At 46.6% G+C, this 27800-nt stretch overlaps 1 protein-coding gene across 4 annotated transcripts in view; it reads left to right on the forward strand.

Annotated features, from left to right (window-relative positions):
• Positions 1-27800, forward strand: part of Apba1 (amyloid beta precursor protein binding family A member 1) — a 192336-nt gene that overhangs the window by 118622 nt on the left and 45914 nt on the right. For 3 of the 4 annotated variants that reach the window (XM_029472661.1, XM_029472664.1, XM_029472662.1), the window contains exon 2: positions 15491-16782. In XM_029472661.1, the coding sequence (XP_029328521.1) occupies positions 15562-16782 (1221 nt within the window). In that variant the 5' untranslated portion in view covers positions 15491-15561. Of the gene's footprint in view, positions 1-15490; positions 16783-27800 lie in introns of those variants that run through there. The other variant, XM_021152276.2, reaches the window with a different exon arrangement.

The raw sequence follows: 27800 nt of genomic DNA on the forward strand, positions 1-27800 counted from the left end.
TCTTTCCAGCTTCTGGCTATTATAAATAAGGCTGCTATGAACATAGTGGAGCATGTGTCCTTATTACCAGTTGGAACATTTTCTGGATATATGCCCAGGAGGTATTGCGGGATCCTCCAGTAGTACTATGTCCAATTTTCTGAGGAACTGCCAGACTGATTTCCAGAGTTGTTGTATAAGCTTGCAATCCCATCAACAATGAAGGAGTGTTCCTCTTTCTCCACATCCTCGCCAGCATCTGCTGTTACCAGGCCTATTCCTCCTCACAATTCCAGCATCTCTCAGGTCCTCGAGTCTTCTACATTCAGTGAATGGAGAAAGTGTATATAGAAAAGACAAGCTCCTTGTATAAAGTAGCTTGGCTCAGAAATTATGTGACCATTTTTGCTGTCCTTCCTTTGATGAGACCTAAGCATGGCCCCATCCAGGTGTAAGGGGAGCTTGCAATGTAGTTTTGGGTGACAGTTTTACAATATGAAGTGGCTTAGCCTGTTTTCTGCTACTATAACAGAGTGCCTGTTAGTGGGTAGTTTATAAAGAGCAGAGACTGGTTTTTTATGGTTCTGGAGCCTGGGAAGACCAACGTGGTAGTAGCATCTGGTGTGTGCTTCCTGCTGGCTAATCCATGACGAAGAGTATCCCTTGGTGAAGAAGCATGCGTGAGAGGCAGGAAGAAAAGTTAGGCCCAGCACCACTGTAGCAGTATCCTGGAGATACCTAACCCAACCCTACAGAAACAGCTTTAGTGTGGGCAAAGCCCTCAAGTCCCAATCACCTCTGAAAGGCCCAGCCTCTTTTACCTCTCCTTGTGTTACAAAGCAACCATCGTTGCTTTGTTTTGTTTTGTTTTGCTTGTTTTGTGACAGGCTCTCCCAAGGCTGGCCTTGAACTCACAATCCTCTCATCTCAGCCTGCTGGAATAAGTGTGCCACTCTACCCAGTTCCCGTAATAGTATAATGGCAATCATGTTTCAACACGATCTTTAAATGGAGACATTGAAATCATAGATGTGGGAATGAGTTCAAAATTTTGGTGAACAATAAACCACTCTGTTTCCAAATATCATGGACAACTATCATGTGTGTGCGCCCTGGAAAGGTTTGGGGCTCAGGGTATGAGAAGAACGGTTTGCTTTGAGTGGTTTGTACATTTTGAATTTCTTGTCTTGACATCTTGTGTAATCACTTAGAGTTCTGCCTCTTAAAGGACCAATGTCCTCTTTGTAGGTACCTTAGCACTACGGTGGCAGAGAAGGAAGTTCAGAATGAGATCTAGCAACCAGGTACTTCTTTCAAATACTCATGACTATGGACAACCTTTCTACTCCTGGGCTTGTTTATCTGTTAAATGAGGTTCTGGTTGCCTTGGAAATACTTTCAATTCCACCACTTTATGATTATATCCATGAGTGAATGTGTAATGTGTTTCTGGAGAGCAAACATGAAGGCCACAGACTGGACTGGGGTTCCCTAAGATGCATAACTCTTGGGACCATTTTTACTATCTGGCCCCACCCCTGCCAACCCCACAGTCCATCTACAGAGCTATATTACATCTGAACAGTAAGGCTCAGAGTAAAACAGAGATCAGATGCTGTCTTAGTTTGGGTTTCATGGCTGTGAAGAGACACTGTGACCAAGGCAACTCTTATAAAGGAAAACATTTAGTTGGGGCTGGCTTACAGTTTGAGAGGTTCGGTCCATTATCATTATGGTGGGAAGCATGGCAGGATGCAAGCAGACATGGTGCTAAAGAAGGAGGTGACAGTTCTACAACTTGATCCGCAAGCAGCAAAGAAGAGACTGGAATTCTACACTGGGCAGAGCTTGAGCACATATAACCCCAAAGCCCCCACAGGGCCACATCTCCTCACAGTGCCACTCCTCATTTGCCAAGCATTCAAACAGATGAGTGTGTGAGAGCCAAGCCTAGTGAAACCTCTACAGATTCCAGCATGGCAACAAGAAGCCTGACAAATGGTGAGGAGATTCAAGGCAGAGCTGAAAGTTTACAGAGATGCAACCCTGTCTATGTACCTTCCTCCACCAGCAGGGAGGACATGTCTCCAGGCTCTTTACATTGAAAACAAAAATTGCCATCCTGTCTGGCAGACAGGATTTTCACTATGTGTTTGGATTTTTAAAAAGGTTCATTGCTCGGACATCAGAGAGTGTTTATGCAGGAGAATCTACCCAGTTCTCATTCTTGCCTCTGCACCCCAAAGAGAACTACTGGTATTGCTTTCTCACTTCTGCTCTGTGTGTGTGTGTGTATGTACACATGTGCACACGTGTGCAGGTGCATGTGTGTGTGTGCACATGCACACTTATGGTACTTATGGAGCAATACAATAGTACCCCTTACCCATGGTCTCAGTTATCACAATCGGTCAACCAAAGATTCCCAAATACACTATAGTACAATAAGATCACTTGAGAGTGACCACATTTATGGGACTTTCATTACAGTGTGTTGTTACAATTGTTCTTTATTATTATGGGTTACTGTTAATAATCTCATATTATGCCTAGTTTACATACTGTACCTCAGACTTCATTACCATCTACAGTTTCCCACACCCAGTGAAGTTCCTGGCACCCAGTTGCCAAGGATAAGAGGGAGAGATGGCTGCACTGTACTGACTTAGCTTCTATCTTAATGCATTGGGAGTTCTTTCTATGTGTTTTGTGTTTATCTATTCTGTCCCATAGGCAAGCCATTATTACATGTGTGTCTTACCAATTTCCTCATGGTGGACACTGCTGTTGTTTCCTGTCTTTTGTGAACAAAACTGTAAATCACTCTGTACTTGAGTCATTTTAGACACCTGCGAGTGAGTACATATGTAAATTCTGCCAAATGGTGATTTGGATAGACTCTTTCAAGTGACCAGTCTTCCTTCATCTCTTTTCAAGGATAAGGAATGGTAAGTGTCAGTGGTTGTGAATCAGGATATGGAAACAGCTTTCGAGCAGTAGGATTTTTCTGAGTTGGACACGGGTAAGTGTCCTAAGGTCGATGAAGCTTGGTGTGTGAGCACAAGCAGAACCACTCAGCAATTCACAGAGGCACAGGCTGGACTAATGAGGCTTGGCTGCGGCTGGCTGGAAAGTTGTCACAGTGGCAGCTGTGACGTGAGTACTGCCAAGGGCTGAGCGGACGCTCTGTGAGCCAGAGCACGGGATCCAGCCTGGTAGGAGGCTTCCTGAAATAGAAGACACATGGTGTGCAGGCATACACACACAAACACACACACATACACACACAGAGACACACACACACAAAGACACATATACACACAAACACACACACACAGACACACACAGACACACATATAAACACACACACAAACACACACACATACCCACACAGAGACACACACAGAGACACACACACACAGACACACACACACACACAGAGACACACACACACAGAGACACACATATTCACACACAGACACACACACACACACTCTGTGACAGAACAATGACAGAAAAGCTTCAGTGTAAGGTAGCTTTGTTTCACACACATATACAAAGATAGACTTAATATAAATACACAGAGACATGTTTATATGCATGTTTCAGAGCAGCTTAGGCTAGTGGGACCACTTAATGGGGAATAGTGAATCCCCACATACACAGTCTACACCCCATCCCAGAACATTGGTTACAACCACTGAAGTATTATCACAACCTCATCACCCCAAATCTTATTAGGGCTCACTCTTGGTGCTGACCAGTCTGGGTTGACAAATGCATTTTTTGTTCTTGTTCTTGGTGCTACACTTACTCAACCGATCTTCACAATATCTACCTGGGAGGTGGCTGACATCACTTCCACTTTCAAAGAGGACACAGGGACACAGCAAGTGTGTCTGGCCTAAATGACTGGCCCAAGGTCACGTGCCTGACTCCTATTCAAACTGAGGCTTGAACACAAAGAGTCTGACTCCGACTTGTTAACCATCTCTTGTTCTACCTCTGCCTTCATTCCCAGTCCCTGAAGTTTCTTTCCCCTTCCTACCCTGACTGATGGTAGCTATCCCTGCACCTCCAGGCTTCCCCAAAGTCACATTGCTGCTTTGAAAAATCCCTAAACAACTTTCCTGCTCTTTTCTACTGTGGTGGAGCCTTGAGCATTGAAAGGTAGGAGCTGTGAGGTAGCTGTGATGCCCTTCAGGGTTACCTTGGAAGGTACTCAGAGACAGCAAAGGAAGGGAGGCTGGGAGAGGTGAGGGAAAGGGGGAAGTTGCAGCTACTAGATGAAGGGGCTGGAGGAGCTGAGCTGGGTGGACAGCTGTGCAGATTGGAGGAGGCGAGTCCTTGAGATACGAATCCTCCAGGTACTGTCAGTGCTAGACAGCAGGGCAGTATTTTCCAGCTTCTCTGTTTTGCAATCAATATTGCAGTATCTTCAGCAATAAGATTATACTACCACTGGCCTCCGGGAGAGACTGATGGCTGCTTGAAGGATATTTGATCCTGGGACACAAGGACAACCAGGCCTCACTCACTCAAGTGCGTTCCCCATCTTCCGTTATCTAGGAGGGAAAATTCTGAACTTTTGCTTGGTGATCAGGGTGATGGCCCTGTAAACACAAAGTTATTTCCTAAGCCATAGCTCTTTTGTATTTCATTTTTAGGTTAAATATTTATATTAATTAGTTTTGTTCTTTGACAATTTCATATATATATATATATATATATATATATATATATAATTCCGATTACTATCACCCCACCCTCTCTAATCCCCCACCTCCCCTGTCATCGCCTTCATCTCTACAGATCACTTTCCTACATTCATGACTTTTGTTTATTTGTTTGTTTGTTGTGTGACCCATTGAGTTTAACCAAGACCATGGGTTTGGAACTTGGAACCTGGTGGGCTCACCAATAGGTAGGCAACTAAAGACAATGATTCTATATCTCCCAGAATCTACTATCAGTCAATAGTTCAGCAGGGAGAGGTAGGGCTATGATCTCTCCAGATTTATATGTGTGTGTGTGTGTGTACAATGTTGATATATGTATATCAAGTAATACATATATATACAATTTTGCATATATATGTGTATGTATATAATTTTGCTGGGGTCTACATTGTCAGGAGTCTTGCAGAACAAGTCTTAAGTCCCATGAGAGCAGCTGGTTACCACCATACAATGCCCATGCTACTGGTGCACACTTAGGATCCTCTTGCATAGGAAGTTGGTATCGTACTTCTCACAGCTGCATAAGACCATCCATGTCTTTTCTCCCATTGCAGTCTCCATAGCACCGTCTGGCACAGCAAGCGCTAGTCAGAGGGGCAGAACTTTCCAGCTGTTAAAGCTTGATTTCTCAACATTCTGTAATCCAGATGTATGGGATCTTCAGTAATAGGAGTATATCATCTAGCTCCAGTGGGAAAGCAAGAAGAGTGTCAAAAGTGTCTTAGGGTCTCTGGAGTTCCCCTTAAGAACAGTCAGGGACCTGTTTCACACACCTGGCATTGGGATTTTTGTTTAGTAATTCATGGTTTCTAAAAACAGCATTGTCCAACTATGCGGAGTATCTTCCCTCCAATTCTTTTTGAAATTTCATTTTTGAAAACTTTTTAATATTTTTAATTAGCTTACAAAGTAGTATTTTCTTACATACAAAATGTGGTTGCCCTTTCCCACCCTAACCCCCTTTCCCCACGGTCCTATCTTCCTTCCAACTTAGACCCTTTGGCTCTCAGTATTCCTTCTTTTTCTGCCATGTCACATGTATTTTATTACCCTATCCACCTCTTTCCCTCCAAGCTTCTCTGACTCTTCTTATGAGCCTCTTTCTGCTTTTCTGCCTGCCCTCTATACACAGCCTATCCCACATGAACACACACACAAACACTCACACACACACACACACACACACACACACACATTAGAATCTAGGATCTGTACGTGTACTGGCTAGTTTTGTGTCAACTTGACACAGCTGGAGCTATCACAGAGAAAGGAGCTTCAGTTGAGGAAATGCCTCCATGAGATCCAACTGTAAGGCATTTTCTCAATTAGTGATCAAGGGGGAAAGGCCCCTTGTGGGACCATCTCTGGGCTGGTAGTCTTGGTTCTATAAGAGAGCAGGCTGAGCAAGCCAGGGGAAAGCAAGCCAGTAAAAGAACATGCCTCCATGGCCTCTGCTATCAGCTCCTGCTTCTTGACCTGCTTGAGTTCCAGTCCTGAAATCCTTGGTGATAAACAGCAGTATGGAAGTGTAAGCCGAATAAACCCTTTCCTCCCCAACTTGTTTCTTGGTCATGAGGTTTGTGCAGGAATAGAAACCCCGACTAAGACAGTACGTAAGACAGAATTTGAAGATAATTGTCTTTCTGAGCCTAGATTAACTCAATGCAGTGTTTTCTAATCTCATCTCCTTTCCTGCAAATGCCATAATTCATCTCTCTTTACAGCTGAATAAAATTCCATTGTGTGTACACAAGACACTCTTTGAATTCATTCTTCGGTTGAAGGAAATCCAGCTAATTCCATGTCTCTTATGTTGTGAACAGAGCAGCAGAAAACATGGATGAGCAGCGAAAGTCTTCTCAGAAAGTCCCTCCTATACCCTTTACCTTGAAGTGTTTTCTCTGCTTTAACCTCTAAGGGTTTCGGGTATTATGTTAAGGTCCAATTTCCCAGGAATATTTGTATTTGGGGCCCCTGGGACACATTATCTTTAACCGACAGAGTCGGTGGATTCTGATGGTTTTCCAGATTTCCTATGATTCATTTGGAAGGGAACGTGGTTTTCCACCTTACCCTCTTTATGTTTCCTTCCCTATAAACTCTTTGCTAATGTGAGAAAACAGAAATCTAGTAAGCCTGGGAGACTTGGGCTCTGTATGGGATTTCTGGCTCATCAAATTCAAATTCAAGTCTCTGCTTGTTGCTACATAGTATTTGCTTAATAGAATTTGTTTTTAGGCTTGAGAGCGAGGACCTTCCTGCCTGCAGGTGTTTCTAATCATCACGTTTAGTCCATGGTTCATAGATGTGAGGATTAAATGAAAATACCATTTGCATGTATGGACAGTAGAGCCTCTGCTGACCCATTCCTGACCACTGAACAAAAGAAAGTCTAGAAACAAGAACTTAATTTGAGGTTTTGTAATTAGGGCTTTGGCTGCCATGCTGGTGTCTGTTTGAGGAAGGAAAGTGAACAGAAAACTAGAGGAGATTAAAGAAGAGCGAGTTAACTGGCTTTCTAGAGAGCCTAATAATTAAAAAAAAAAGTAACAATAGCAGTAAATCTGAGGTGATGTGGTCTCAGAGGAAAGTTTGCACTTTAATGAATTACTGTTCCATTTGTCCTTAGCTGGAAACTCGCCATCTCCTCCTCCTCTCACAGTATAACTTAATGAGTCTCTGAAAAGTCACATAGCCAAACCGATTGCAGAGTCTTATTATCATCGTTAACTCTATGGTGGTAATAGTTGGGGGTGGGGTGGGGTATTTCTGTATGAAAGAAATATCAGGAAAATGTTCTAGATTGGCTGTGACAGGTGACTTAATACTTTTGAACTGAGCATAACCCTGCAGAAATTATAAATGCCACAGGGACTGGGGAAGAAGCTGGAGCATACAAAAAGGAATTAGGACAGGAAAGCCATATCAAGTTCCTCTAGTGCTCTGTAAATTATGGATTATGTAGATATGTTTGATTTTATACCAGAGGCATCTCACAGAAATTCAGAGAAACTTAATCGGCTTTGATTTCCAGACAGTATCCCTTGAGTTTTCGATAAAAATTGTAAAATTTCCCCTCTGACTTTCTGTGATTGCCTTGGGCTTGCTGAGTGTATTTTATTGGAATCGGAATGATAAATGAGTGATTTGATCATTAAAGTGCGAGGGAAAGCGATAGAAAATAAGGAAATCTGAATACATTTAGAGATTTCTTCTTAACCAAAAGCTGGGCTGTGATGGAGCTTTCTGGTTGAAATAACTAAAATCATTCCAGCCAGTAAGCTAATCGTACTGCTTGGTCGGCATTAATACTGATTTCAAGGTGGGAGGATAGTAGCAGACCTGATTTTGGAGAAATGGCATAGGGGTCCACTCATCCAGCTAGCCTCTGCACCAGTTTCTCCAGTGAGGATAGAGCCTCGTCATGAAAGATGGGGCTACTGGCCAAAGCATTTCTTAGGGCTACCCTTTGGAGGGAACTTCAGAGATGTGACCAGTCTTTAGTAATCGCAGCAGATGTACATCTTTATCTTTTTAGGAACAGATTTGCTATTTGCAGGACATCAGAACATACCAAAAGACGAGCAAAAATTAAAAATTAAAAAACACTTTAACCAGATTTTCTGAGTCATAGATATGGACGATACCTGCTATGGATTTTAAAAAGTCAGATATAACTAACTTTAACTATAGAATGTTAAAAATTACCCACTAGCGGTTTAAAAACCCTTTGGTTAACTTAGAAATCAATTCCAACCTAAGAGTGCCCAGAGTGCTTTGAACAAAGGCTGTACCTTCAGAACAGGAGAGTCTGCCAAGGTTGCCATTCTAAAAGCGATTGTACCAATTTAAATGTTTGTTTTGTTTTTGGTTTTTTTTTTTTTTTTTAATCAATGGCATCATTTTCTGGGCTCTGTGCAGTGTAACAGAAGCACACAGCAGAGAGCCAGCAGACCTGCCTCCATCCCTCTCTGCTCCGAGTGACCTTGGACTATTTATTTCAGTTGTCTGAGCATCTGCTTCCCAAGCAGCAGTTGGAGATAACAATTCCCACTGAGATGCCTGTGAGGGTTAGAAATGGAGTGTATGAAGCACGGTGTGTGGGTAGAGCATGCCTCTACATTGCTTAGTTCGGTGACAGGTTGTCATCTGATGGATTTATAGACATCTAGTCATATTTCAAGGTGGACTAAAAGAGACCAAATGTGGTTAAATATTACCATTGTATTGTAATTGTATTACAGTGAGACAGTACTCTCATAACTTCAAATCTATAAATTAACATTCAAGGCTGCTCCCAAAAGGAGTGTCGGGCCTTTCGACAAAGGCGATGCTCTTGAGACATACAAGTATAGTCTATCAAGGCTGGTTGCCAAAGGCTCAGGCCTCACATTCGCCCATGCGGGACAAGTGTTAGGAGGCACGCTCAGCTATGTAGCTGTGGCTGGACATTCACTCTAGCTGACAGTCTACATCTAGGGTGTATGGCAGTGACGTGCCACCCGAACTATTGCCACTGAGGTGGGGAGAGGCTGAGACCCAGGCAACAGAGATTGAAATATGCCAGTGAATGAAGGGCAGGTGGTCTCTGCTCTGGTGAGAGGAAAGAGGTATCAGCTGAGACCCTGGCAGGGTTCTTACGCCCATCAGGCTTCCTGTGTACATTTCCCGGGTCAATTACTTGAATGTATATAACCCCTGTGTCATGGAACCAGGCAGAGAGGCTCCCTGGCAGAGGACTTCTCCTTAGAATGTCACCTTCATGGTCTTGACTACGACCAGAATATTTAGAATATTACTTTGGGTGTCAAGTAGACTGGTTTACTGTGACTAATTTTCCCATCTGTTAATACACAATATACATAATATACAAGCATCCTACCTTAGATAGCAGTTAGGTACCAGTAGGAAATAGATGGGTATTCAGGTCAGGTAGTTTACAGAGACACAAGAACTAAAAAGACACAGCCTGTACAGGACCTCAGCACCATTGTGGTCCACAAGACTAAAAGGGGAAGGTGGGGGTGGGGTGGGGGGGTCTCATGTCTTTACAGTTATGCCATTAGGAGTGCACATGTTACTGTCAGAGATGACCTGGGAGAATGGATATCTCAACCCCAGACTCCTTCGTCCCATTGTTATCTCACACTTTGTTGGCCAAACATGAACGGAGGACCACATACCTAATGGAGTGTCCTTGAGGGGTACTAGCAGACAAAGCAGCAGAATGGCTCTGCCAGGGGGTGGGGGAGAGTGAAGATGTACAGCCATATCATCACCTAAGCTAGACAAGATTCAGCCCAGGGGCCCAACACTGCAGCCTCACCTTGATTGGCATCTAGTCTCTCAGCAGCACACCTCCCTTCATTTCAGAAATCATTGCAGGCGCCACCTGCCAGGTCCCACTGCACGGTATCAGATGCAACATTATGGGGTGGAATAAAATCCTTCACTGGAGCAAGATAGTCCTGTGTCGGACGTGTCTTTCTGACCACGTGAGCCATCTGAATGGGACATAATTTTAGGAAGGAGAAATGTATTTAAGTGTCCATCTTTAGGTTTCCATTATCACTAAATGTAATTTCCAAATGAATCAAAGGGGGTTAAGCTTTAACGAGCCCTAGTCCCCTTCTCTCTTGTCTTTTATGGTAGTCTTATAAATAGATGCATTCTGTTTAAAGGAGCTCGGGATGCAAGGCTCTTGAGATCCTTTGGACTCCTTATTGGATGTTTTGCAGTTTAATCTAACTCAGCACGCAAGGAAGATTTGTAGCATAGGAAATCTGTGTGTATTCTTACTCCCTCATCCTTTGTGCGGAATGAGAAACATCAGGAGCTGGGGAGATAGATCAGGGGTGAAGCACTTCCAAGGATCTTAGTTTGATCTTCAGAAACTATTTCTAAAAGAGCCATGTGTGTTGCTGTGAGCACTTGTAATCCCAGCATGGGGGGGGGGTGGGAGGGAGAAGGGATGGACAGATTCCGGGGCTCACTGGTGAGCTACTCTAGCCTAAGTTCCTAAGTTCCAGGTCAGTGAGCAACCCTGTTTTTAAGAAAAAAAGAAAAAAGACGGCGTCTGAGGCACACCCAAGGTTGTCGGGTTCCACCTGCATGCATACACATATATGAGTGCACACACATATATGCATGCACACCTGCACACATATGAACACATGAGTATATGCGCATGCATACACACACAGAGAACTATTTATCACAACGTGTACAGGATATGTACATACCCACTTGTTGCATCCGAGGCATAATCCTGTTTAGCAACCAGAGTTGTTTATTGCTCCAAACATCTCAGGATTCCGTGCTGCCCTTGCTTTGACTGAGTGACAGACATCATTTGACTGAAGGAGTGTAGTATGTGTGGGCATTAGGACAGACTTCAGGCTCAAGAAGTGGAACTTGACTGCCAGCTTCAGTGGGGAAAGACAAATATTAAATGCTTTGGAGGTAATTGTGTAAATATGGAGTCTATCAAAACTGAGTGAGGATAGGACCCAGCCCCTTGTGCTGGGAGAGCACTAGAAGGTAATTTCAGCTTGAGAAGGATGAACGCTTACTCTGGCACTTTCCCAGAGGCACCGGGGCACAGGCATAAAAGCTTAGATAAGGACACATATAAAATCTCCCATATAATAGAATAAAAGTTTCTTTTTCCATTTCAGCACCTCACTCCACCTTTAGGTTTTTCCCTGCTTCTGCATGACCAGCACCACCCTTGGCCACGCGCGTGCACACTGGCGCGCGCACACACACACATGCACAATAACCTGTGTGTTAACCTGGTATACCTGCTTTTGTTCTTTTTTGTGTGTGTTCTGTTTTGTCTGCAGTCACACATTTCTTCTTGAGCTACTTTTGAGTATCTCAGGAAAAGAAAAGCAGATGGTGAATCGGCAATGCTTGGCAACAAGTTAAGGACAGATGACAGGGAGCAAACGTGTAATCTCCCCTTTTGTCAATCTCAGGTTAATGTGAATCTTGGCCAACAGTATCAAATACCTGGATTTGGCCTCTGAATCCTGAGGTTCTGATTTCTAAACATCTCTGCAGCCCTGGAATGCCTTCCTTTTGATCATTCTCTCCAGGCCAGGGAACATTCCAGAACTGGGAACCACAAGTGGTCTGTGCTTTTCCACAGGCAGCCTGCTGGCTCTCTGGGTCCTGCCACGCCCTCTCTTCACACTGTAGATGCCCTGAGGATGAGACTTTCCTGCCTGTGTATTCCTGGTCCATAGTCTTTGTAGAGCTAGATGGAAAGGGTTCCTTTCAGCCAGCTGCTCATCCCTTTGCTCCTGCCTCCTGAGGTGCCTGGGCCACTACCAAGGTCCCAGTTGGATGGGAGTGTCCTTCTCCTAGGCCCAAGCTCTTAGATGCTGGTGAGCGCAAGGACCACAGCACTTTATTGGGCCTCGTCTTAGTTAGGGTTTTACTGCTATGAACAGATACCAAGACCAAGGCAAGTCATATAAAGGACAACATTTAATTGGGGCTGGCTTACAGGTTCAGAGGTTCAATCCAGTTATCATCAAGGTGGGAACATGGAAGCGTCCAAGCAGGCATGGTACAGGCAGAGCTGAGAGTTCTACATCTTCATCTGAAGACTGCTATCAAAATACTGACTTCCAGGCAGCTAGGGCGAGGGTATTAAAGCCCATGGCCACATCTACTCCAACATGACCACACCTCCTAATAGTGCCACTCCCTGGGCCAAGCATATACAAACCATCACAGACCTTGAGGTGACACAGCAGTTTCTATTATTTTTGTTACAGGCTCCTTCCATGTCTTGAACCTATTTCCATTTTACATTCATTATCAGGTATTGTAATTATTAATGCTATCTGCCTATGAGGGCTAGGGTCATAGCTTAGAAACTTTTAAAGCCCTTTTGCCCAATACAGTGTCTAGCATGTGTCTAATAAATGCCAAATGTGGGAGAATATTACATCACTAGTATACACTTTTATGTGGGCAAAATGCTCATATAAAATGACATGTTTTTAATGGTACTTCCCCAAAGAACTTTCCTTATCAGGATTTGGTATATATATATATATATATATATATATATATATATGGACCAAAAAAAAAGTCTATTTTTGTTAAATCAATGTATCTGGTAGTCAGATATAACTCAGTGTAGACTAAACTTTCTTTGTAATCCACCTGTGAATAGAAAAGCCCATTTTCACAGAAAACAGTGGCTTGGTCAATTCTGTTCCTGGAATCAAGAACTGATTGCCATTCAGATTATTGTGTGGTTATTATATTTCTAACAATGACCATGCAGCATGGGGATGGAGTCCAGGGAAGCCTGTTTGGTTCCTCTCCATGAAAACTTGCCACATGCCCATTAGAACTGAGTTGGTGCACAGGTCAGAGCCTCTGTGATATGTGGGTGTTTATTGTCTGTATTTGAGTCCTGGTCAAGGAAACAGAAACAGTGACCTGGTACTGTGTTGAACATTTTGTATTTTCTACAATCTACTAGGGTCCTCTTGACCATGCATACCTCAGAACCAACACTTGCCTTCTCTGTCCCCTTTATTCACCTCCATCAAAAGCTCAGTGGTGACTTACTCTTATTTTGGGGAAACTTTCTTATATTCTGGCTGCAGCTAACTCTTCTCCGGGTTTAATGCAGAGACCACAGTTTTTCGCAGAAGAGACTGATGCTGATCTAGTACTCTTTTCAACCACCATGGGAGGGCAAAAGGTTTGGCTTAGTAAGCCATCACTGTTTACCAAGTGAGAATCAGATGGGGTGGGTCCACCAGGGTGGGGGTAGGGATGTGCTACTCTGCTTGAAGGTGGGTGTGGCAACTCCGACATAGCCTCCTTTTCTATTTGCTCGGTCTGTCATAAACATTGGGATGGAATTGGTGTGGCTCTGGAAAGGAGCTAGGTGGATATTACTGGATATTAGGAGTTGATTAAGCATCCCTCTCTTCCTTGGGCTGTTACATTTAATAGTTTACTTCCTGCCCATTTGAAGAAGGACTTGACAAAAGAACACAATGAGAGAAATCCAAGCATAGTATTGAACCCATGTCCTAGTTTGCTTTCTGTTGCTGTGATAAACCACTCTGACCAAAACCAAACGGAGGAGGAAAGTGTTTATTTCATCTTACAAGCTCCAGTCCATCACTGAGGGAAGTCAAGGCAGGTAGGTATACATGGGAAGAGACTGAAGCACAAACCACAGAGGAGTCCTGTTGACTGCCTTGCTCAGCTACCTTTATTACACAGGCCAGGCCCACAGTGGGCTGGGCCCTCTGACATCAATTAGCCATCAAGAAAAGGCCTTGGAAAACAAGGCGTCAGGCCAATCTGATCCAGTAATTCCTCACCTGAGGTTCTGCCTTTCCTGGTGACTGGATTATGTGAAGTTGACAGCTGGCGCTAAGTATAGCAGCTCATTTACCACAGGTTTCTGGAAACCTAAAGAATCCTGCCTGGTTTCTTTGTTCATTATACTCTTTGTATCTGTTTCTATATACGCCGTGTACAGGTTTTGTGTGTGTGTGTGGTGTGCACATATGGGGTGCTGCACCAGTACACACACATTTGGAGGCCAGAGGAGGATACTACCCATCTTCCTTGATCATTCTCTACCATACTGTTTCAGTCTCTATCTGAATCAGAAGCTGATCATTTTGGCTAGCCAGCTGGCAAGCTCTCAGGATCCACCTGCCTCCATCTCCCAGTGCGGCAATTAGAGGCATCCACAGCCTCGTCTGGCTTTTTCTACATGCTGCACATCTGAACTCGGGTCCTCTTATTTTCACAGCAATGGCTATCACCCACCAGAGCCATCTTCCCTGTTCTTTAAAAGCTACTTTGTGAGAATTAAGAGTTGAAATCCATCTTCCTCTCTAACTGCAAGCTCCCTCCACAAATAGGTGGAGACCTACTCTCCTCGTACTTTCTGAAAATTTACCCATGTATTCTAGCTTCAGATGGCATGGCATTCACAGAATTACAGATTTGAGATCGAGGGCACGTGGGGAAAGTACTAGAAGTTGCCTACTTTGTGTATCTGTCAGAACTCTGGTTTCTAAGGGGAAAGCGTTTCTAGGTCGAATGAGTTAGATGAACCCTGCATTTTGTAGCTTCCTCCCCTTGGATGTTCACAGTGAAACGTTAACTGTCACTCGACTGGCCCCAAGGTTATTTAACAAGGTTCCATTTTCTCCTGCACGTAAGAAAAGAACTCTCGTGTCTTTGTGTGGTCTAGAGAGCTAAATCCTTGTTGAATATAAGAGAACAAGGGCCTTCTGCGGAGGTTGCCAACCTCCCTAGAACTTTACACTCAGCAAGGGCGTCAAGCTCGCGCACGCACACACACGAAATTTATTTAAAGAATTGCTTCTAAAGTATCTAGGATCCTAGTTTAGAGATATTTCTCTTTGAGCAGATATGCCAATGGGCCCACTCAATTGAGTAGTACTCTATCCATAGACCTCGGAAAATGCAACCCGAAGAGCATGCTAAGAACAAACTGCCTGAGAAGCTTTCTGTCTGGGGGCTTGGGAGGGTGAACGCTATACGCAATTAAACAAGTAAATATGTAATTACAAATTACAATACGTGCGGGAAGAAAAGAGTGCTGTCAGATTACTCTTAAATTTGCAAGCATGCCTTAATTGACCCAGATTCAGAAGGGATCAATAGCGAGTGGTTTTATGTCTGTCTGGGCGCTCAGCTAGGAGTTCCATTCTGAACCACTCAGCAGCCACTCTCCTTGTTTCTTCCAGGCCCCGTGGAGCCAAAATGAGCGCGCAGTGAGCCAGAGCAGCCTCTCGCCAGCCATCCCCCGACGCCCACCATGAACCACTTGGAGGGCTCCGCGGAGGTGGAGGTGGCCGACGAGGCGCCAGGAGGGGAGGTGAACGAGTCCGTGGAGGCCGACCTGGAGCACCCCGAGGTGGTGGAGGGACAGCAGCCGTCGCCATCGCCCCCGCCGCCCGCAGGTCACGAGCCCGAGGACCACCGCGCGCATCCCGCTCCGCCACCGCCACCGCGGCCACCACCGCAGGAGGAGGAGGAGGAAGAGCGCGGCGAGTGCCTGGCGCGCTCGGCCAGCACGGAGAGCGGCTTCCACAACCACACGGACACGGCCGAGGGCGACGTGCTCGCCGCGGCCCGCGACGGCTACGAGGCGGAGCGCGCGCAGGACGCCGACGATGAGAGCGCCTACGCCGTGCAGTACCGGCCCGAGGCCGAGGAGTACACGGAGCAGGCGGAGGCCGAGCACGCCGAGGCGGCGCAGCGGCGCGCGCTGCCCAACCACCTGCACTTCCACTCGCTGGAGCACGAGGAAGCCATGAACGCCGCCTACTCGGGCTACGTCTACACGCACCGGCTCTTCCACCGCGCCGAGGACGAGCCGTACGCCGAGCCCTACGCCGACTACGGCGGCCTCCAGGAGCACGTGTACGAGGAGATCGGGGATGCGCCGGAGCTGGAGGCGCGCGACGGCCTGCGGCTCTACGAGCGCGAGCGCGACGAGGCGGCCGCCTACCGCCAGGAGGCCCTGGGCGCGCGGCTCCACCACTACGACGAGCGCTCCGACGGCGAGTCCGACAGCCCCGAGAAGGAGGCGGAGTTCGCGCCCTACCCGCGCATGGACAGTTACGAGCAGGAAGAGGACATCGACCAGATCGTGGCCGAGGTCAAGCAGAGCATGAGTTCGCAGAGCCTCGACAAGGCGGCCGAAGACATGCCCGAGGCGGAGCAGGACCTGGAGCGCGCCCCGACTCCAGGAGGGGGACACCCCGATAGTCCCGGGCTGCTAGCACCTGCCGGGCAGCAGCAGCGGGTCGTGGGAACCCCGGGAGGCAGCGAGGTTGGGCAGCGGTACAGCAAGGAAAAGAGGGATGCCATCTCGCTGGCCATCAAGGACATCAAGGAGGCCATTGAAGAAGTGAAAACCAGGACCATCCGTTCGCCTTACACCCCCGACGAGCCCAAAGAGCCCATCTGGGTCATGCGCCAGGACATTAGCCCCACGAGGGACTGTGACGACCAGAGGCCCGTGGACGGAGATGTAAGTATGTGTGGGTTCGGGCTGGCTAGACTGCAGGCCCCTGGGGAGGAGAGACTTGAGCTCTGTGGTCTTACAAGCCTTTGGGAACTTACTTTATGAGATAAATGGTCTGTGGGGGCGCTGTGCACCTCCCCGTGGTAGTTTCATCCAGTGTGGCGGCAGCAAGAGTGAACTACTTATCAGTCCCGTAAGACATCCCTGTGCTTTCCAAAGTGTACCAGAAGGGCTTGTTCAGAGTTGCATCTTGGGCTCATGGCCCTGTTTGTGCTCATCGAGAAAGTCTGAACTGAGGTCCCAGAATTTGTATCAGGTCCACATCTTGTAAGAAACGGCTTGGTTAGAGGGATATTTGCAAAATGCTGTCTTGTAAGTACAAGATCCACCAGGTTCCTGAGAGGAGGGAGTCCTAAACGTGAAAAACGAAGAGGTGTGTGGAGATGGGATGGAAGGGTGGCTTAGTACAGGTAGGCATCGGGATAAAGTTCTAGCCAGAAACCAGCCGGTCCTCAGGTGTGTGTGGGCACCGGGGGAAAGGAGAGTAATTTTACCAAAGTCAGGCTAAGGGCATGTTTGTTTCCTGGTTAATCAGCAGTTCAACTAATCACACTTGAAAGGCGAAGAATGTCAACGTGGAGAGACTGTCAAGCCCTGCCACGAATAAACAGAAGGCATCGATCAGAGAGTCTTAGTAAGACAGAGTAAAAGGGTTCTTTGCAGGAGACTGCTCCATGGAGCATCGAGATTGGTTCTGAGATTTCTAAACGGATTTTTGTTTTCTAGGATGGCAGGGGCCAATGTTTTCCCAGCTAACAAGGTTCCGGCCTAGGCGTTTGACCCTGGGCCACAGAGAACCCATGAAACCCTTTCTTAAAGGTTTGGATGGTCACTGTGGTCTCCTTAATGGAAATCCCCCTGTCCTGCCAAAGGTTCTGTAGCACCACCCCCAACACACACACACACACACACACACACACACACACACACACACACACAGTGATTCCCTCTAGCACGGAGTAAGCTTCTGTCATTCCACAGTGTTATGCTCTCTGTTTAAAACCAGATGTGCCGCGCACTGTGAAGAGCTATAGGCAAGGCTGTTGCTGGCCCTGTCAACAGCTTATTTGCCATTTTTGAAATACCTAAGTCATTTGAGACCGTGTCAAGCTGAGGTGTCACAATCTATTGAAAATAAATTAAGAAGGCTGGCCTTTGCCCCCTCTACCTTGCTATGAAAATGCTTTTTGCTCGCTCTCTCTCTCCCCTTTCCGTACACTTCAGTAATTTCTAAGCAATTCCATTTTAGGGTCTAGAGGTTAAATTCAGTTTCATTTAATCTGGTGCAGGCACTGGCCTCCTCCATCAGCGTCCTTAGCTATGTAGGCTCCTTGAAATGACCTACTAACTGCTTGGCCAGGGTCTTCACTCTGAGCCCCCAGGACAGTGAGTGGGAGGGCTGGGAAAACTTTTGTTCCTTTGAATTAGGAGGACAGGTTAAGCATCTTGCGTTATATTTTAATCCAAACAGAATTCATGATGAAGTATTGAATAATACTTAGGACCCCACACTGTCAGAAATTCACCTTGATGCTAAGGCATCGGTGAGTGGGGCTAACCAGGATATGATGAGTTAATAGAAAACAAAGTCAAAACCTGTGCCATAAAATACAGCCCCATCACCCTTGAGCCGTTTGGGCCTGTGGGTCTTATTTCATCTGTCATGCTGTATTTATAGGAAGGACCTTCATTTGCTCCCCTTTTGATGGTATTACTCCACCTCACCTCAGCATCAAAACGGTATTTACTGAAATCCCATTCCACGCATGCTATCATAGAAAATGGAAAGGCACCGTTGAAACTACTGCAGTCTGCAGTCCACAGCAGTCTCGTTTAAAATGCAGATTATTACCCACCGTCCTAAAGCCCAGTGCCTGAGGCAGAGCCTGCTGATCTACTGGGTTTTTTTTTTGTTGTTGTTGTTGTTGTTGTTTTGTTTTGTTTTAAGTTCTCCCTGAGATCTCAATTGTATAAAAGATTGGGAACCACTGATTCAAAGGGGGGAAACCATTTAGGGGTTTGTGGTCTTGAGGCTTTCTTCAATTTAAAAACAACAAGAAAAACCTGTACCACTGTGATTGTGCTCTGCAGAAACAGGGGGCCCTGAAATTCTTATTCCAAAGGCCATAGGGTGTCCAAAAATGGCAAAACCAGAAAGAGCAAAGGAACGGGGAAACTGGGAACAGCCATATATCGATTGCCGGAGGTCACTGCTAACAGTTAAGCTTGCTCCTGACATGCAGGCCTGCCCCATTCCTCTCTGAACCCCAACACTTTACATGTAGAGCAGGCAGGCATTTGGTTGCTGGTATGGTAGACAGAATGAAAATTGAGGACTGACTGTCCATGAGAACATGATCAACTAACTGAAATGACAGATACTCAGCACCCAGTGAAAATTACTCTCTGGGGGTGGGGTGGGGGGAGAGGCGCACTTCTGCCCTAGTAAAGATTTTCTATCTTCTGGGTAAGTTTGAGAACTTCCTTCAAACCCTCTCCTTGACAAATACTGATAGTGAATAATGTATCCCAAGAAGTTCCCTGTTCACTGACCTATCTCTGGGCAGCCCTGTCATCATCCAGGAACAGTTGGTTTGACACCAGCCAGCACAGTGCATGCTGGGAGATTTGAGCTCTTCTGAATGATGCTGCTCCCTTCTCTCTCCGAAAACAACATTCAAATGACAGGAAAGCAATAAAAAGCAGAAAGGAAGCAGCGGGAGCCTAGTGTATTAAGTTGTGGTTGAGTTCCCGGGCAATGCTGGGCGTTTCCTGCCGGGGTGTAGATTCAGTTCTTTGGAGAAGCTTGCTCTTCCAGGAGGGCTGAAACTCTGAAGGCAAGGCCAGTGACATGTGCGTTTGGACCTGTGTTACTTCTAGGCAGGAGCAGCAGAAACCATTCTTCTTGCTCTAATTGCAACAACTCCAGAAGCCACGTGGTAAGTCAGACGGGTGTAACCCTGAACAGAGCAGGCAGCTGCTTCCCCAGAGAGAGCAGGGTTCCCTGGTGACACCAGTGAGACACTGAAGCAACCTCAGCAAGGGCACAGGAGTTTGGGGGTGGTTTGTTCCCACTGCACAGCCTGGTCAGTGCTGAATAATTCACTTGGGAGATTTCTGCTTACTCTTTTCTACCAAGATTTCTGAGGATTTGAACTTAAGACACCCCAGGAAGAGACTTGAAATCCCCCAATGCATCCGGCACCAGGAGCCTGAGGACATAGTTGAGAAAGGCAGTTCAGTCAACAGGCAGGAGACATTAGAACTCTGGGTACCTCGAGCGTATATAGTCACGTGATTCTTTCCTGTAGATGTGTGGCTTCTATAAGCAAAGGGGAGCTCCCTAGCCCAAAAATATAAGCCAAGAAAAGAGGTGGGAAGGACTCCACCACAGAAAATACAGGAAGGGAACCCCTTTGGGTTCATGAAGATGAGACATGAGAATGGCTACTATGCAAAAAGCCCAAGGAAGCAGCAAGTCCAGACTCCAGTGAGAGACATCGAAAAAGAAGAAAGCAGGAGAGCTGAGTGAGCATGCGATTGGAGGCGTCGAGGCTTGGAGATGGTTTAGCATATGGGGCCGAGCAGCACATGGAGAACTAAGCAAATAAAAAAAAAATTCTAACAATTCCAGTTTTCTTTGGTTATTTGGCCTTTCCGACAACAGTTACACAAGCCAGAAATACAGTAATGCGTGCATGTGGCTGGGCTGGCTGGGTAGAGCAGAGGTGTAGACTTCAGAATGCAGACCCTGAAGGTTGATCAACTAGAAACGTGTAGCAGGAAGACTGTAGATTTTAGCCTTTGCAGTAGAAGCCAAGAGAAACAAAATGTCTAACTCTGAAATGAAAGTGAGGCAATACAAACACGTTACCTCTGAACATGGAAGTAAACGTAGAAGAAACTTCCAGAAGGATTGGGAATGGGGCCACGCAGTGAGAAGTGGTGTGAAAAGGAGTTTGAGTGCTGCCCTAAGCTGTGTAGCGTGATTTGACTTTGAAAACTGTATTTGTGGATTTAAGCAGAGACAGTTCGCTGAGCAAAGAGATTATCTCATTGCCCTGTTTTCATGGACAAAAATAGAAAAGGGTAAATGTTTCTGTGTGTTTTTGTGTTCAATTTAGAGGAAGGAAAGGACTCCTTTGTCAGCTGTTGACCTGTGGTAGGGATGGGTGTTCTTAGCCTTAGGCAGTTTGCATTAACCGTGAAACCTCTATTTGGCAAAATTACAAATATAAAAAATAAGCAACTCTAGGTCAAGAGGAGAGCCGTGGTCCCCACAGAACACAACAAGACAGTAAAGGGCCCAAAGTGTTTGGAAGCCATGAGCTTATAAGTGTGTTTAGCGTCTGGAAGCCTCGGAACACTGGTGGGTAAGAAAGCAGTAAGAGCAGTAAATGCTCTGGGCATGATGTATGCCAGGGTCAAGTGCAGCGCATTGACTTCTCCAGGGACGTGAGTAATTATGTAAGTTCACAGCCTCCGCTTTAAGGCTGAGATGCTTCTGAGAGCTGCCTTCACCGGGGTGAAAGCACTATAGTTGAGGCACTTACCAGCCCCTGCCGCTCCTTCAGATGCACAGTGAAGTGCCACATCCCAGCAGGAGGTGGTGCACTGTGCAGCAAAACTCAGTTGTCAATAGCAACAGCAAACCGGAGCCTTTTTTTTTTTTTTCCCAGTGAACCACAAGGACCCTGGTGTGACCAGGGTAATTTTCTTTAAAGATGTAATCGTCTTAACTGTTGCATCTTCAAAATGAAAAGGCTTGACCTTAAACTCCCCTTTGAAGAGCAAATGATTCATTTCAACCATGAAGAGAGCAGAAAGTGGTGGGAAATGTTTGCTTTGTGGGCTTCTCCTAGACTCAAAGTGTTACCTTCAATTAACTTACCTCATCTCCAGAATGTCACCTGGCTGTTCAATGCCCGGGCAAGCCCTGGTGCCTGAAAGCTGTCTGCCTACGGCCATCAAACCATTGCCGCATCAGAATTGCTGGAGCATGATCCGCCAGATAGTGGCCCACCACAAGTCAGCTATTCCAGCCACCCATGCTCCTCAGAATTAAAAGGAAAAAAAAAGTTATGGGGAAAATTTTTTTTAACCCATGGTCTTCAACTTCTCTTTCCGTGACCCTACTCCCAAGAGGACCATTCTCTCTGACTCTTCTCACCAGACAACATATGTGTGAAACCATAAGAAAAGCAACAGGAGGCAAATGGCCAGTTTCTGCTGAAAAATTTGGTCCCTAGAGTTAGCACACAGAGCCAGCATTGAGAGTTGTGACAGGTTCACTTAGGAAGGGGGAGGGGTATTCAGACTCCCATGACTCCTAAGAATGTTCGTCTCATCCTCTCCAACATGGCTCCTTAAGAATTTATGCGTGCTAAGTGGACTGGAGGAAAAGGTTAGGTACAGGGAGAAGAGCATCCGTGTGTATACAGTGTGTATATACTGTGTATCATGCAGTCCTGCTGAATCTTAAAGCACATATGTCCATAAATAGGACCATCTTTAAATCGAAATGTATCCTTTTAATAAGCATAGTTGGCATTGTGCTCTTAATCATACGATGTCTTTGTGGAGGTGGAATTCTCTCTGGAAATGTGACGTAAGGATCATATGTGTGGCATCACTGTATGGCATGTTGGCTCCTTCCGGAAGTTAGGGCTCACTATTTAGGGTGGGGTGGGTCACTGGCACACTGAGTTAATGTACTTGACCTCCACGCTTCTCCCCCACTGACCTTTCTCTGCTCTGGGTTTTCTATTTGCTGTCTTCCAACATGCAAATCCACACCATGCCACTCATCCTGACCCCTCCCTTCAGTTTCCCTGGTTCCCAGCTTCTGCATCAGGCAGCAACCCACCAGCCCTTTTGATCCAGGACTGCTCTAGCTACATCAAACTAGCCAACTAGTCAGTGGAAACGGAGCATGCACCACCTGCTCCAGGTCACACTTACTTTATATTGGCAGCCTGTTCCCTCCCAGAGACCAATGCACAAAATAATTTGAAACAGGAGGTTGTTTCAACCCTGACACTGCTCAGTTAGAGTCAGAAACCAGCCTCCTTCTTGCTGAAAGAGAGGCATTATCAACACTGTGGGACATAAAGGCCCAAGGTTAGTACCTGCCCTGATCAACCACCTGCAAGCTGGTGGAAAGAAGCATTGGGCGATGCCCCGGCTTCACCTGGGTCTTAGATGTCTTGATGCTACCCCCTCTCTATCCTGAATTCAGCATATGGCCTACAAGGATTCTGAATTTTTCTTTTAACGGTTGCTAGGAGACTGTCCACCAAGGTCAGATGCACATGCTAATTAATTAAGACTCATTAGCAGCATCTTGCCCTGTTGACCTGGCTGCTGTGTTGTCAAGCCTCCAAGGACAAGTACAAAGAACCGGACCACTGCCAAGAATTCTATTTCTGTGCGGGATTCCCGTGAGGTGCTCTGAATTGAGGGGTTCCCTCAGTGGATCTCCACCTGCTCCTGAAGTTCTGGCCTGCCACAATATTTTCAGGATTGGATAGCAAGGGATGGAGTTGAAATGGGATCCAAAGTCAGGCAGACAGAGTTTAGGATGAAGATGTGTTCTGTCAGTGCCTGAGTTGGGGTCAGTTCCTTGCTGGGATGTGAGGTGGTACACTTGGGAAGAGGAAGGATGGCCTATGGCATCTCCAATACTGCACACATTCATACCTGGAGAGGACTGGTCCCCAAGTAAGCACCCATGGCTCAGGTTGGTCTACTGACTTGCTATGAAAGAGTACATATCCCAGGGCACTCTTTGCTATCTCCCGGGGTCCAAACTGTTCAAACTTAAATAAATAGTACAGATGGATCTAGTAGTTCCAGCATCCCTAAGGCTTGGGCAGATGTGTAACCATGGAGACAAAGGATCCCATAGAGACAGCAGAGATGGCCTCCAGGATATTCATTCCATTGAACAGAGCTCTGGAAAGGAAGGAAACCTGATGCTTAGACAGTGACTTTGGATTTAATTGAGTACTTGGACATATAGGACATTGCCTGAATAAGAAATACGACATAGCTACAGGAAGTCGTTTTTATTGCTTTTCTGCTTTAAATCTTTTTATTTGTAAATATTCTTTGGAATTGAACCTGGGTCCTTTGGAAGAGAAAAGGTGATCTTAGTCACTAAGCAATCTCTCCAGTGGGGCAAGAGTCTCGGTGTGCGCCCTTGCCTCACAGGGATGACTGGGGTGGGGACAGGCCAGCAGAGGGCACTAGGTCTCACCCTCCTCCCTGACTTCAGATCACAGCCTGGCAGTAGAGCCCTAAGTCTTTGTGCCTTCCCTGACCTGAGAGCACCAGTAGCAGTTGGGTTCTAAGCCTTTTTTCCATCCTTGACCTGTCCATCACTTTTCTACTGAACTAGGAGAGACGTAGAACTGTGGTCCCTATTTCAAAGTTGAAAGTCCATCTTAAAATTGGACTGACATGTTATAGTGTACTCTGCACCTAAGGTATTGTACAAGACCCCAGGGATACTGTGTGACAGAAAGAGGTCTGTCTGCATAGTGTTCTACTTGAGGCCAGTCCTTTATCATGTCCACAGCTAGACTTCTCAGCCTACTCTGCTCTTAAGGCTTTTATCTGAATCCTTATGTGATACCTGAGACTACTGCCACACAGCAGAACATCCCAAAATTTAGCAGCATAAAGCAACACACACACACACACACACACACACATCTACTTCATACTGCAGAACCCCTGTGAGGCTGCTAGTGGGTATGGAGTGGGGGAGGGTACCATCATAGCTTTCCTGGGAAAAGCTCTGCTCCCAAGCTTCCACGCTGTGGGCAGGATCCAGCTCTTCAAAGCCAATTGGCTGACAGCCTTGGTTTCCCATTGATCATGGCCAGGGCATTCTCAGCTCTTTGTCCCGTGGGCCCAGTCTCACCCTTAAAGTATGCAAGACAAAAAGGCTCCAGAGTCTGATGGTAAGATGGAAGCCATAGTCCTCGGTCACCCAACGACAGAGTGACATTGCACAACTGTAGTTTTATCTCATTGTTTAGGCAGATACCTGACCAGCATGTCCCTCCTGAGGAGAGTTTTAAATGGAGGTTCTGACCTATGGGGCCCATCTGAAAATCCTCTCCCCTGTATTTGATAGCAGTGACTATGTCAGCAAAGCCCTCAAGGGTGAGACCACAGCTAACTGTGTCTTCTGCCATCGACCTCATCAGCCATTTCCAGTCCCTAGACTTCGGTTCCACCTTGTGGCTGTGAGAAAGAAAACCTACAGGTCCCAAAGTGACTGATGGGAGAACGAAGCCACGCACTATATAGGTGTGAGGCAGCACTTGAGTGGAGCAGGTGGTTACATCCAAGAACATAGGGCAAAGGAGCAGTGGAGAAATTTTAAAAGGGGAACTTTTGTCCTGAAGGACAAAACATATCCATGGCATGCTCTTGGGATGAGTTGTTTTTTGTTTTCTTGTTTTTTTTTTTTTCCCCAATCTTAGGGAGCTTCCAGTATCCAAAGAGTCTGCTGTAAAGACTCATGAGTTATGGCTAAACATTCATTCTCTGTGCTGGTGGTCTCCTCTGACTGTGGGGACAGAAATATCTGCCCACTAGACTGTAGCCTTCAGCCCTGCTCAGCCTCGCTTGGGCCTCTGGTTGACCCAGTGTATTCTATGAATAGTATTGTTTCTCTCTGGACCAAGACACAGCGATGATTGGGGAGTATGGAATTCGGAGGAATTGCTGGGGTTGGGAGAAGCCTGTAGGGTAGGAGGCCTGGACGGTGAACCAGCCTTGAGGCTGGCTGCTGTCCGAGCACTGTGCTGTCTCCCTCCAGCGCCAGTGCGGTGTGGGGTTCCTGTTCCTTATGCTCCCATCGCAGCACGATCTCGCTACGAGTAAAGTTCTCCATCACAGATGTGATCCATAATTGATGCAGCCTGGAGAAGGTGGCGATGAATAATTAAGTAGGTTTCAGGTACAGAAGGAACATTAAAGGGGAGGAAGAATAAAAGCAAAACAGCCAGGGGAAGAGGTCCAAGCTCCATCAGGCCAAAAGGATGCTGCACGCAGATGCTTCCCACACCACAGAAGGCCTAGGCTTTGCTTTTGGATCATCTTCTGTCTGATAACTCAATTCATGTGTGAGCCGGTCATCTCTGCTAATACAGGAGAAGCTGGCAAGCCTTCCATGACAGCAGTGGCGTCCAGAGCCTTGTTCTAATGGCTCCAAAACTAAAGCCAAAGCAGTGTCAAGCGTGGTCAAGGGAAAGCGGCTTCACCTTGAGCCAGAGAGTTAACTGGCAGGGAGTGTTAGTCTGGGCACTTCATAACCAACACCCAAAGATTTCTCCAGTTAAAACAGGTAACAGGAGGAAAATGCCATGTGGAGAAGTGTCTAACTTAGTCATCTAGGAACACCCTGAGCACTGTCCTGCAAAGGGCTTTCCTTCTTGAATCGGGTATTGTAGGAGACTGACAGAGGCTGCGGAGAGTGCACTCTGATTTCCAGCAAGTCTGATCAGACTCACAAGATGGAAGAGATGAGCAAGTCCAGAGATGCAGTCTCTCTGATCACTGGCCACTGAGCTGGTCCACACATGGGAAACTGGCAGTAAGAATGGCTGGTTTTCCAGCCAATTGCTTTAGATCCTATGTGGTTTGTTCTACCATTTAGTGCTGTCCACAGCTCATTGACTAGATAGGTAGCCTCAGAGGGAGCCCAGCTAACAGGTCTGACAGAGGGCTTGGTGACTAGGAAGTTGATGCTCCTTGAGGGACTCAGTGCACCCAGGCCCCTCCTCAGCTTCCCTCTGTTTTCCCCACATCAGTTCTACCCAGATGTACCTTGTCCTTCCTCTTGTTGGCCCTACAGATAGATACAGTTGGTTTTTCAGCCAAATTTTGGGTCCTCAGTTTGTTTGGTCCAAGCCATGCTAACCATGAGGCAGCTCTTTTCTGGTCTGTCAGAGCCCCCTCTCACTTGTGGCACACAGTCTTCAGAGCACAGTGACAGAGCATACAGTCAGTTCAGGGTGGTATAATCCCAGCAGCCTGTGCCACTGGGGCCCTGCCAGGGGCTGACCAGAATTCCCTAAGTTCTCCCCACACACCCAGGTATGTTCTGATCAAAGCCTGAAAGAACAGTTTCAGCCACCTCCCTCCCCTCCCTTCACCAGAGCTGAATGCTTCTTCACAGGTTCTATAAACATAGCAGAGTCTGGGGTGTGTGAAAGTCTCTGGTAGCACCTCTGCTCTGGGTTTATTTTCCCCAGAAATAGTAGGTGCTGCTGACAGCAACGGTGGGCTAGATTCTTCTCGGAAATATCAGCTGACGCCGCTGCGCCAATGACTCGAGTCAGTCCTGGCCACCAGACACTGAAGGGTTAATATGGAGGGTCAGACACCCTGGAGGTGGTCACATCTCCTATTACCAGTTGCATTATTGACAAGGGCACCTGACACCACCAGAAGTGTTCCCCACCCCTCCTAGCAGCACTGAGATCAGGAGCACACAGCAGCTCACAAGTGGATACACTAGGGCTCGCATCCGTTGCCCAAACAGTACCCAGGAAGATGGAGAACTTCTGGATGTACCAGTTTGAAAGTCACGAAGAAGAGGTATGTGCCCCTTGGGCTGCACCAGGGCATGCTGACTAACTTCAGTGCTCAGCTCCTGGCCCGGCCAGACTGTAGGCTATGCTCTGCATTTCCCTTGAGAGTAGGGAGTAGGTGAGGAGAAGGCATTACCTAGGATGGAGGAAAACAAGCTTGGAAGTGAGTGGTGGCCAAGAGAGCAGGGGACATTTTGTACTTAGCCAGGACCTGGGGAAGGTGTGCTTGTTGCTGTATCTCTCCAGTACTGCCTTTTATTCTCTGCATTCTAATGGATGAATTCATCTAGACACTGCCCCCCACCCCACTCCTCATTCCAGGCTGTGGTGTCTTTCACTGCTGAGAGCTAGTGC

This window comes from Mus caroli, chromosome 19 (genome assembly GCF_900094665.2).
Source record: "Mus caroli chromosome 19, CAROLI_EIJ_v1.1, whole genome shotgun sequence".
In the NCBI taxonomy this organism is placed as follows: domain Eukaryota; kingdom Metazoa; phylum Chordata; class Mammalia; order Rodentia; family Muridae; genus Mus; species Mus caroli.